Source organism: Typopeltis vanoorti, chromosome 2, assembly GCF_054136105.1.
Source record: "Typopeltis vanoorti isolate ZY-2024b chromosome 2, IOZ_Tvanoo_1.0, whole genome shotgun sequence".
NCBI lineage: Eukaryota > Metazoa > Arthropoda > Arachnida > Uropygi > Thelyphonidae > Typopeltis > Typopeltis vanoorti.
In genome coordinates this window covers 25,539,252-25,551,988 of record NC_143550.1, presented here as the reverse complement: position 1 = coordinate 25,551,988, position 12,737 = coordinate 25,539,252, and the positions used below count along the sequence as shown (strand labels likewise).

General features: G+C 35.4%; 1 protein-coding gene across 3 annotated transcripts in view; it reads left to right on the top strand.

Moving 5' to 3' along the window:
• Window positions 1-6,724: 6,724 nt before the first annotated feature.
• The window catches only part of CaMKI (Calcium/calmodulin-dependent protein kinase I), a 281,064-nt gene continuing 275,051 nt past the window's right edge, over window positions 6,725-12,737 (top strand). Inside the window, exon 1 of one of the 3 annotated variants that reach the window (XM_090404109.1) lies at window positions 6,725-6,847. Coding sequence is in view for 1 of the 3 variants with exons in the window: in XM_090404092.1 (XP_090260218.1) it covers window positions 7,750-7,838 (89 nt within the window). In the remaining 2 variants the exon portion in view is untranslated. Of the gene's footprint in view, window positions 6,848-7,566; window positions 7,927-12,737 lie in introns of those variants that run through there. The other 2 variants (XM_090404092.1, XM_090404100.1) reach the window with 2 other exon arrangements.

The following is a 12,737-nucleotide window of genomic DNA, read 5'->3' as shown; positions in this document are numbered from 1 at the left end:
TGTCGATGGTTTCATAAAATCTAATAGATTCGTCTGACGGCATAATGTCTTTTTCTTGTCACGCAAAATTTCTTCATAGCAAGCTAATGATTTTTTTATTCCTTGCCTTGTAGCTACAATTCGTTCCTCGTTAGAATCTATGTCCTCGAAAAGCTGTAAACCTTTCTTTTATGATTGTTCTTACTGTGGATTCCTGTAGATCGAACTTCTTTGCTAGCTCACAAATTTTCATTCCGCTTTCAAAATCCTTAGTAATGTTGAGTTTTGTTTCCAAAGTCAATGTTTTTCTTTTCTTGCTAGCTGTAGAAGAATCGGACTTGCTTCTTTTGGATGACATTATTATTTTTTATGTGATAAAATGTTTATCAAGAACATAACATTAAACAATCGCAAGGTTTGTAAACTATAAAAATCGTGTATGAATGGAGACCGCGTGAAACACGTTAGTGCATTTTATATATATATATATATATATATATATATATATATATCTACTATATTATAGTAGACACGTCACTAAAGTACTAAAAAAAACGAGGGTACTTAAGTTATATATATATAACTTTAGTACCCTCGTTATTTAATCTTATTTATTTATCAGAACTATTTAAAGTGATAATACAGTTAATTCTCACCTGCCAATCACAATCTTGGGCAGTGATGACATCAATCCTTTATTTTCGAGTTTTGCTATGTCATCTGAGTCAACCATTTCTTCTGTAGTTGCTAGGGATGACAATCCAGATTACTTAACATCTTTATCATCTCGTGTTTCTATGGTATCCCCTCTTGAATCTGATGTCAAGGTAGAAACGAAAGATTGCGCAGTCCATTTCACATCTTCTAATATATCAAATGTTTTGCCTGTATTAATTGACTCGTATGATCACAGAAGTTTTAGTAATATATGATGATACATCTGTTTGACTAATATCCCAAGTTTAAGTGATCATCAAGACTTTGCAGTTAGCTACCAGCAGTCTCATAGGGAACATACATGTTTTATACAGCCATATCCCAATGTATCGTATAGAAGCATGTGGAGTAGACTGTGTTGTACAAGTTCTCCTGAAACAAATGAACGGACATTTTTAAATGACTGTTATATATTTTATAATTTTGATCAGACCAAATTTTATAATCTATCTTTCAGAATTCCAATATGTTCTAATGTTTTTTATGGAATAGAAAGTATGGGGAGATTAAGAATGACAAAGTATGAGAATGACAGAAATGAATATGTGCATGGAATAAATAGTGCAGAAATAGATACACAGATTGCTGAGTGATATACTAAAGAATATGAGAGAAGATGAGGGACAAAAACAACCATCAGTGGGAGTAAACGAATTCAAGTTAAGAAGAAGCAAAAAAGATGTTGTGCTGTATGGGAATTCTATAATTAAGGGTGTGAAGGATGGTAGAGTAATTAAAGTGTGTTATCCAGGGTCAAAGATTAAGGATATAACTCGGGCTGTGAAATTGCAGAAAGATAGAGTGAGTGAGATTATTGCAGTTATAGGGACGAATGATCTAGGTAGCAAAAGATTTTCTGTAAGACTGATGATAGCAGTGAATGTAAAGAGTGAGAGTGGAAAGATCATGAGTGTGTTACCACGATTTGATAGTGATGAAATGAACAGAAGAGCAATTATAGTAAATGGAATGGTGTCAAGATTGTGTAAAAGGTTTTACAAAGAAATGAAACTGAATATTCATTTTATGAATGTCTGGGATGAGTTTGATAAAAGGAAGGAGTATTTTAAGAGAGATGGTTTGCACTTAAATGGATTAGGAGCTTGGCATTTAGAATATTTATTGATAAAAGACAGAGTAAAGGGAAATGGGATTTGCTAGGGAGAGGCAGGTGATAGAGTCAGCTGTAAATAGTACTAAGGTCATTAATCGCTGTGAATTTGGGATTAATTGTTTGCAGAATGTTAACAGTATACAGAGTGGGCTAATTTGGACACAGGGAGATTATGGGAGGAAGGGAATATTGCAGTTTATGTATACTAATGCTAGAAGTATTAGGAATAAGTATGAAGAATTTTTGTCATTACTTAGTACAACATGGCCAAAAATTATAGGAATTAGCGAAACTTGGTTAACCAAGAATGATATAGTTATTGGGATTGAATGTAAGGGATAGATACAGTATTTTCAGGCAGGACAGAGATGACAGAATGGGGAGGGTATTAATGATAGATGAAACATTAAAGCCAAAAAAGATAGAAGTACCTCACAGGTTATGTAGAGGGCAGTTCATTAGAGGCTGATTGGTGTGAGATAGAGATTAACAAGGCGAAATATGTAATTGGTTGTTGCTATAATCCAAGGGGAATAAGGGAGAATGTAGATAGCATGTATTGGCAAATTAGCACGATCAGTGAAGGTCAAGTAATTATTATGAGGGATTTTAACTTTGGGGACATAGATTGGGGGAAGGAATGGTCACAAGGAACAAAGGAAATGGAGTTTATACAGTTGTTAAGAGATAATTACCTGAGACAGCATGTGATGGAAGGGACAAGAGATTCTAGAGTGTTAGATCTGGTCATAACATCGGAGAACATATCAATAAGTAATTTAGTTACAATGTCTCCACTTGGGAAAAGCGATCATGTGGTCTTGACCTGGGAGATTGTAAGATGTGCTGAATATTCTATTAAGAATGGGTATAGGTGGAATTATAAGGCTGGTGATTATTACAAGCTGAGAATCAGCTTTCAGCTGTACTATGGTATGAGAAATTGAAGGGAAGAGATGTTGATGGTGCGTGGGAGATTCTCAAGGAGTATTTGAAAAAAGCTGTATCAGAATGTATTCCCAGAGTCAGAAGGAGAAATGAAGTAGGAGTAAAATGGATGAATGGACTATTAAACAGGAGTTGCAGATAAAGAAAAGATTGTGGAGGACGTATAAAGAAAAAGGTGATGAGCGTTCCAATGAGCAATATAAGGTACAGGCAAAGAGAGTAACCTGTATGGTAAGGAAAGCCAAAGCTAATTATGAGAGGAAGCTAGCTGATGAATCCCAAAGAAACCCTAAAGAGTTCTTTCGCTATGTGGCTAGTAAAAGGAAGAATATCCATGGAAAGATTATTTAAAAAGTGTTGATGGTAGGGAAATAACTGAAGCTAATCAAATAGTTGAGTTGCTTACTGATCATTTTGCAAACGTGTACCATCTTCGTAGTGATAGTGCAGTGTCAAATGTGCCATTGACTGATGAGACTATAGAGATAGTCGAAATTGAGGTGCTTAATATATTAAAGAACCTTAATGCTAACACTGCCATTGGATTAGATGGCATATCGGCCCATGTGTTACGAGAATGTGCAAGAGAATTGGCAACTCATCTAACCAGGATGTTTAATTTAAGCCTCAGTTCTGGTAAAGTGCCAATAGAGTGGAAAATAGTTCCATTGCATAAGGGAGGCTCTAAGACTGAGGTTGCAAATTATAGACCAATCAATATATCTGGAGTGGTGGTTAAGATTTTGGAGAAATTTGTTAAAATTAGAATTCAGGACTGGGTGGACAGCAGTATGATACTTTATAAGGGGCAACATGGTTTTGTGAAGGGTAGGTCTTGCCTAAGTAATTTGCTTACTTTCTATAATAAAGTAACAGTGGAGTTGGATAAAGGAAATCCTTACTCAGTGATACTGCTTGACTTTGCAAAGGCTTTTGACATGATTCCACATGGAACTCTATTACATAAATTAGAGCAAATAGGTATGGATCCGAAGATGGTGATTTGGATTAAAGGATGGCTGGTGGACAGATATTAAAGAGTGGTTTACGGAGGAGCTGAGTCCAAAAAAAGGCAAGTGACTAGTGGTGTACCTCAGGGCTCAGTGCTTGGTCCTCTATTGTTTAATTTGTACATCAATGATATTGGAAATATCTTGAATGGAAATATTCACTTGTTTGCTGATGATGCAAAATTGGGAAGAGCGATAATCAATTCAAATGATGTAAATATTTTACAGGATGACTTAAATAAGCTGACGGTATGGACTGAGGTAAATGGCTGTCAGTTCAACGTGGCTAAGTGTAAGGTGATGCACTTCGGGAGGATGACATCGCATGCTGTTTACTATATTAACGGAACTGAACTGCAGGAAGTTGATGAGACAATAGACTTGGGAGTAATTGTGGACAGAGAACTTAAGTTTAAAGGGCATATTTCAAAGATTGCCAAACATCACATCAAATTACATGGTTGTTGAGGAACACACTAACAAGCAGGGATAGGGAAGTTATTGTTCCACTCTATAAGGCATTAATAAAGCCGCATTTGGACGATTGTGCACAGATCTGGTCGTCAGGATTTCTTGGTGATGCAGAAGTGGTGGAGAGGATTCAGAGGTGGGTTACAAAGATAGTTGCAGGTCTGTGGGATGTTCCCTATGAGGTTAGATTGATGATCTGTGGGCTCCAAAAACTAGCTGATAGATGTGGGAGAGGAGTATGATAGAGGTATTTAAATTGTTAAATTGTTAAAGGGATTTTACAGGATTGATACTGATGATATTTTTAAGACCAGTGCAGGATGTGAGAGAACGAGGGAGGGTTGTGAATGGGTGGAATGCTTTGCCAGAGGCGGTTGTGAATGCTTCAACTGTGAATGAATTTAAGGAGAGGTATGACAGGTATTGTGTAAATAATGGTTACTGTGTCAATGTCGGGTCTCCCACGACGAGTCTTTTGACTCCATGGAGACACCGTTAAAATAATAATAATAATAATTTAAATTAAACATATTTGGTTGTTTGAAAATTAAACATACAAACTTATTATTATTATTACAGGCAACTCCAAGGAGTCCTTAGACTCATCAAGGGAGGCCCTAACATCATTTCAAGAACAACTATTCAACATTCACACAGTATCTATCATACTTTACCTTGAACTCATTCACAGTCATGGCATCCACAACAGACTCTGGCAGCTTATTCCACTCTCCAAGTAAAAACCTAGCTCTAACACCCTTGCTAACCACACTCTTTCCCAGTTTCCATGGATGGCCCTTAGTCCTCCCACCACCAGTCCTATTCTCAAAAATATCTTCTGAATTAATCTTATAGAAACCCCCTTCAGGAATTTGAATGTCTCAATCATATCACCTCTTTTCTGCCTATCAACCAATTTCTGCAACCCACAAATCTTCAATCTGTTCTCATACTCCTTCAACCTCCTCCCCATCAAGAAGAAATCCTGGCACCCAAATCTGGGCACAGTAGTCAAGATAGGGTCTTATCAAGCTCGATACAGAGGAACAATAACTTGCTTGTTTCTGCTCGTCAAAGTATTCTTCAGTAACCAAGTAATTTGATGAGCTGATTTATCCACTTTTGCAATGTGCCCCCTAAACTTCAACTCCCTATCTACGAACACTCCCAAATCGCTGGCCTCGTCAATCTCCTGGACTACAGTTCCACCAATGTGGTATACTGGTGCTGATCTTTTCACCCCAAAATGAATAACCTTACATTTTGCCACTTTAAATTGACATTTATTCTCCTTAGCCCAGTCCACCATTTTATCCAAATCATCCTGCAAAATTTTGACATCCTGTGCATTCACTATTGCTCTACCCAGCTTTGCATCATCAGCAAACAAATGAACAGTTCCTCTCAGATCCTTTCCTATATCGTTAATGAACAAATTTAATAGTAGCAGTCCAAGAATAGAACCCTGCGGCACACCACTAATCACAGGCCGTCTTTTGGACTCTATTCCTGAATAAACTGCTCTCTGATATCTTTACATCAACCACTTTCCTATCCATCTCACCAACCCTATATTTATTCCCATATGCTGCAGTTTACTGATTTGAATTCCATGTGGTATCCTGTCAAAGGCCTTAGCAAGATCCAGCAGTATCACCGTAAACCCATTACCCTTAACCAGTTCAGCTGTCACTGTGTTATAAAACGTGTTATAAAAAGTTCCCCCCCTTTCCACCCCCAATAATAATAATTCCTCCCTGGTTGATGGAATTTAATGCAATTTGGTATTTATTATCTGCAAGGCCGTCGCCAGAATAGATCACGCCCTGAGGCAAACAATTAAATATTGCCGCTGATGGATTATAAGACAAAAATATAAGAAAATCTCTAATTTCTATTTTGTTTTTATTACAAGAGAAATATTAATGCAAAATGATTACATAATAATATTACTTAAATGGTTGCTGTACGGTGATATCTCACAATAAAACTGTTTATAAGCTCGAATTTAAATTATGTCCGCCTCTATCGATATAATTGCTAGACCAACCAATCTTTCTTGGGTCATTGCTGTTCGCAAATAACTTTTAATCGGTTTAAGCTTGGAAAAACTTCTTTCCGCACTTGCTACGCTAGTACGAGCTCTCTTATTAAGCCGTGCCGTGAGGCAAGCTGCTACTATGCTACACCCTGTCGACGGTACTGATTATCTGTATTAAATTTTTTCGAGGCGTTGCAGTCAAATTTTTGCAGAATCATTTTAATTGCAAAAATTCTAAAACACATGCAGCTGTAGGCTATTTACTTTTAAGAAAATAGGCGGCGCACTTTTCTTTTAATTTTACTTTTATCTTCAAATTTTATTTTTTTGGTTTGCAGTTATTTCTGAACTTGTTTGGCTGTGTGATTAGTAACATCTTCTGTCACTAATTGGGTACGAAGAAGTAAAACATAGGTCTCATGATGTGTTTAGTTATTCGTTTGTTTTAATTTTCGTTTTTAGTTGCATTCTCTCACAAATCATAGGCCGTCGACAAATGATTTTCTCGTTGGTCCTGTTTTGGCAATCGCAAGAACTTTGCCAATGTACATCGTGTTAAAGTCATAGGTAAATTTTTAATTCGATTCCCGTGAGCCAGTTAATTGTTTACTTAATTCATTTCGAACTAAATCGAGTACTTTTCCATGATCGAGAAAGATGAAACGGGATGTTTCATCTTTCTCGATATTGATATATTTTTGAGAGTTTTCTCTTTAAAGAAAAACTCTCAAGCGGTTCTTCTGAAGAACCGCTCAATAGTAGCATCCCCATATGCTGGTTTTCAGGAATCCTTTAATTAGGTTAACAGAAACGGGATGTTTCATACTTTTAGACATTGCAAAAATCGCCACGATACAAAATATGTTTAGGTTTATTGCTTCGCGGTATCCTACTTGCTTAAATGAGCCCGTGATTAGCATATACATCCTATCCAAACACTTTTCCAAGCGATTTTATATAACAGTATTAAATCATTATGAGAATTTTTAAATATGTAATATAAAATTATTATACATGAAAGCTTCATAACGTTCTATTGAATTCTTTACTTTCTCTTAAATCTTATTTTTATATTGATAGCCTACCGCTATAGTTAATGCACCGGTTACAGTCAACGACTAATGATTCTTTAATAAACTCCAAACTATATTAACGATATGCCCATCATTCAACAGTATTCATCACAATATATTGGTTCTAGTGAAATCACTCCAGCCAACAGTGGCTGAGTGCGTTTTACGTTAACCGGTGCTGGAGATCTCAACTTGAGCAGTTAGGCGGGACGAGATGACGTCATCATTAGTCGCGTTTCTGACTTGGAACAAGTATGTAATGGCGACGGAGTTGAATGTGAGGTTGTGTGTGCACGTCGTCTTTGCATTTAGATTGTAGTGTTATCAAAGCATAAAGCAACTGAAATTTGGTATTATATATTTTAAATGGTGTAGCTGGTGAAATTCTTTAACATAATGCCTTTATTCGGAAAGAAGGATTCTCAGAGGAAGAAAGAGGCTGTAAACGTCGAAGATAAGTATGAATTCAAAGACCTACTTGGCACGTAAGTGACAATTTTCTGCAGCTGGCTGTGTACACTTAAACTACATCTTAAGAGTGTGAACCACTTGTTTGTTTTTAGGATCCCCAAAGTGAGTGAGTTAGGTGTTGACTGTTGCTTAACAAATTACTGTAGTTTGATGTATCTGTGAATAAATTTCATGTTTTATGTTGCCTACAGTAATTTGAAATGCTCACCCGGAACATTGGAATTGATGGGATGGGAATGGTACTCCTTTAGTTGTCATTTCTGTACTGGTATTTTGTGGTGACCGATAATAAATTTTAGGTGATGAAAACTTCATAGTCAAATTTCGACGTATAAAGGCATGAAATGACAAATAGTTTATAGAACACGCAGGTGATTGCAGACAAACCAGTCTTCCAGAAAAATGCCCCATTTTCTTTCCCCGAATTCGTTTTCTTTCGCAAAAATATGTGAACTTTGTTTTCGCACTTAAAACTAGTACTATATAACTTATTTGTTTTGATTATTTCAATGTGTAGTGTCCATTAATTTCACCACCACTGTTTTAAATATTTTGAATTGAAGCTTTAGTTCTTGTAGAAGTTTTATTTCACAGTCAGTAAATAATATAGAAAACTGTGCAAGCACATCGTATTTTTTTTATTTAAATATTTGAGACATCTCAGCACTAAATATACAAATCGTTTCGCTTTTAACCCCAGTTTTATTTCAAGGATGTTTATCACTAGGTCTTTTATTTATGCCACGTGACCTGAGGGATGCGTTCTTTCCGTTTAAAAAAATGCATCAAACAACATAATGCACTACCACATAATATTTTTTCCGATGTTTTCCTTTCTTTTGATACTAGCTAAGCATAACATTAGCAAAACTTGCCCATCCAATATTAAGTATCTCATTCGTATTCATTCTTTTCAAATTTGTATCATGGTCCAACCCGTTTTGCCAGAATATAAATGCTGTAATGAGCCCTGAAATTAAATTATACTATTCAAGATGCTAATCATCTTGATCCTCAATGAATCCTGTTGGTGAAAGGAAAACCCTTTACCTCTGAGGAGTTTGATTAAAGTGAATTTTAAAATGTTTCCAGCTATTGAAGAATACTTGCTTGGTTATTTCTAATTTATTTCACTTTCCACTTAAAAAAAAATACACAAGATTGTATTTTTTTAAGATAAACCAACAATAACAAAAAAGCCTTTAAGTTTTAGTAGCAGGGTACTAGCATAGGAGTTGACCATATTTGCATAAGTTGACTTCAGTGCTTTTTAATATTGCCTTTCATTATATAATATTTTAGGGTTTCATTAAATAGATGCCTGTTTTGGCTATGTTGGAATCGTTTATCAGTATCTAGAGAGAAGTCTGATGTCTCATAGTTTTTCTAATATGGAAAATTTAGTTTAATAAAAATAAAATAATCTTGTGGTTACTTTATTTTTCTTGTATGAAAATGCACATGGTGTTTTAAGATATAATTTAATAGAAACTTAATACATGTCTTATGTGTTATGTATTTAGGCTGTTGTATGGTAAATAATTTAGTAGGCTATCAAATTCAAGAGCAGGGATGACCAGCCCAAGATTCAAAAAAACTGAACAATTTTTTGTTTATCCTGCAAGAATACATATCCAAAAGCTTGTTTAAAATACATACTTGGATTGCTTAATCAAATCAACAATGATTTGTTCAAGCAAACATGTGGCATTGTGTGTAGAAGTAACTTAGTGTATACGGGGAGAGGGGGAGGGCTTATGGTAAAGTACCCTCCTATGATCAGCCTGTGGTCTCCATCATGGAGATGTCACATAATACTATAGCCATGAATTGTATGGAGTAGTTCACTATTTACATACATGTGTTAAACATACGCAATGACAAGTTGTTGGATTGTTTTTCACTTCTATTTTAGTTGTAATTTTTATCATATCATTGATATACATTTCTTGAGCAGAACTGCTTAAGACTGTTTGCAAAGCTACATTAGAAGTAGGATTTCAAACTGTCACGTATCTCAAATGTGTTGAAAATTTTTTACTTTATAATCAGTTACGTTATAATAGACAAGAAATCATATTCTTGTTTTGATCTTATTCCTAATTACAAATGAACAAAGTTTACATGCACGAATTATCTTCACGACTAGGCTACTTGTATATTATTATTATTACCCCAAGACCCCATGGAGTCAAAGACTCATCTAGGAGGTCCTTTTATCATACACACAGCTCATCATACCGTGTCTTAAACGCACTCAAATTCTCTGCAGACACCATACTCTCAGGCAAGGCATTCCAATCATTCACAACTCTGCATACAAAAAACCTGCTTCTCACTCCTCTGCTCACATACTCCTTATACAGTTTCCAGGGATGACCTCTGGTTTTCCCCTGATCTTCAATTGTTTTGTGTAAAACCTCTCCAACATTAATCCTATAGCAATCCCTTACTAACTTGTAGGTCTCTATCATATCTTCCTCCTATCTACTAGACTCTGTAAATTGCATCTTCTCAACCTTTCCTCATATTCGACATTTCAGAGGTCAGAAACTACCTTAGTCAGTTGCCTCTGGACCCTTTCCAACATCTCATCATCCTTTTGAAAACCAGGTATATAGAGGCTGTTGACTGCATTATAAAATAATACAAAACATCATGAGAAGAGCCATTACCCAGACCAGTTTCAACCTCCATTGAGATCTCTTCACTGTTGCTAGACTCAGGAAGATACTATGGTAAACTGGTTCTGGCATGATAGATTGAATCGACCTGTAGTTCCTTATTCCATTGTCAGATCTGCAAAGAAATTGTTGGATGAAGAGTTATTATTATTGAGCAGTTGGCATGCTCGTCATGGACTACTGGCAGTATTTTTTTTTTTTTTAACCAAAAAAAAAAAAACTACCTGTTTAATGTTGGTTTTTGGGACATTTGTCCTCCTGAGATATTTGTTTGTTGAGGTTTACTGCAGGCTAGTAGATCACAACAGACTCAGGATATTATTTGACCTTTGGCTTGCTTAATTTAGTTTAAAGAAACTTACCTGTTCATATACTTTAGAGATGTTTGTGTTTTGCACAAACTTACCAAATTGCAGACTACATGCTCACTGTAGTAAGCTTGGTGGATTAAGGGATTGGGACGATGGTGGTATTTGCAAAGAAGTTTGCATCCCTTTCATAGAGGAAAGTTTTATCTCAGGGATACCATCTTCTTAGTGAAGCTGTACATTTTTTACAAAGCATGGTGCATTAAATGCTATTTGTAAACATATGTTTTAGATTAAGTGTAGTTTGTTGATATTTGAATTTAGTGGGTGAACTACACGTTAGGACTTAAAATATCTGGATCAGAGATAGTTGATGAAAAATTTTTGCTTGGCAATCATAGCCAAGAAATTATATTTTGTTTTTATTTTATACCTAAGCATATGCAAACAAAGTTTATGCGTGAAGTATCTTCACAAACTAGGCTACTTGAATATAGAGAATGTTGCCTTCACATCAGTTGCCCATAATGTAAAACCATTATGGGAAGGGCCACTACCAGATTGGTTTTGACCTTTATTGAAATCTCTTCTCAGTGGAGCTAGACCCAGAAAGATGTAAACTCAGCAACCTCTGTATATAAGTAGCCTGATCATGAAGATACTTCATGTGCAAAATTGTTGAGTGGCCCTTCTTATAATGCATAGCATTATACATGTCTGTTAGGATATGTGCCTTGCATTAAGGAATACTAAGGCAATTGATTCAAAGTCATTAGCCTATATATACAAGTAGCCCAGTCATGAAGTTACCGCATGCACAAACTTTGTTTGCTTACACTTGGATAAAGAATGAAACCAAGAGAATATAATTTCTTGGCATCTTTAACTTATCATGTGCAAAATTGTTTGCTTATGCTTGGGTGTAGGATTAAAACAAGAATGTAATTCTTGTCTGTTATAGTTTATCTTGAATTTGTGTATTATCTTTGGAACTCCTTTAAAAAAAAGTTTAAATATACAATCTCTGAACATGCCATTAATATATTTATGTTTGCCTTGTTTTGATAAAATTCTTATGATTCCAGGAATGTTGTGTTTCCTATACTGATATGTATTTGATTACCATTTTTCCTCAATTTTGGATATGCATGATATATCCCTAGTCAATTTTCACTTGAAATGTGGTCCTTCTGTTTTCAAGAAACAAAAAGAAAAAAAAAGTTGGGCATCATTGCTTTCATATATAGTTTAATGGATAAATAACTTGTCAGAAGCTTCCTTTCAGCAAGCTTCTGACACATTTGAAACTTCTCCCTGGGTAGCCAAGAGTATGCTAAACAGTGCTGTTATAAAATAATTTCATTTTAAATGACAACATTATTTTGTTATGTATAGTCTACAGTTGTATTAATGCATATTTAAGGTAATGTCATGCAGAGGTAACAAGGTCTTTTCCTTGCTGTAACATTTTTTTTTTTTTCATCCTACATACATGCAAATTGGTCACAGAAAATGTGCAGTTAACACATAAAAATGGTTCCAGATGGTAGATCTACATAGTATGTAGATGGGGAATTATGTATTAGTGGGTGGTAGACAGTGCAGAAAGGATAATGGATTGTGTAGATAGTGAATTATGTGGTATATTGGTAAGTTGTTGATAGGCCAAGGTCGATAATGGATCATGTGGATGGTGAATTAAGCTAGTTTTACAGTGGATTATGTGGCATATAGCACCCCCCCATGATGAGGCCTTGGACTCCATGGAGGTGTCACATAATGTTTTACTGTACCTATTATTTATAGTCAACGTAAAACATAATTCCCTCCCCCATTCACTTAAATACAGAGTTTATGATTAAACTATAAATATTGCCGTTAAAGTCTACATTTTTCTTTTTGTTCATAATGACAGTTATAA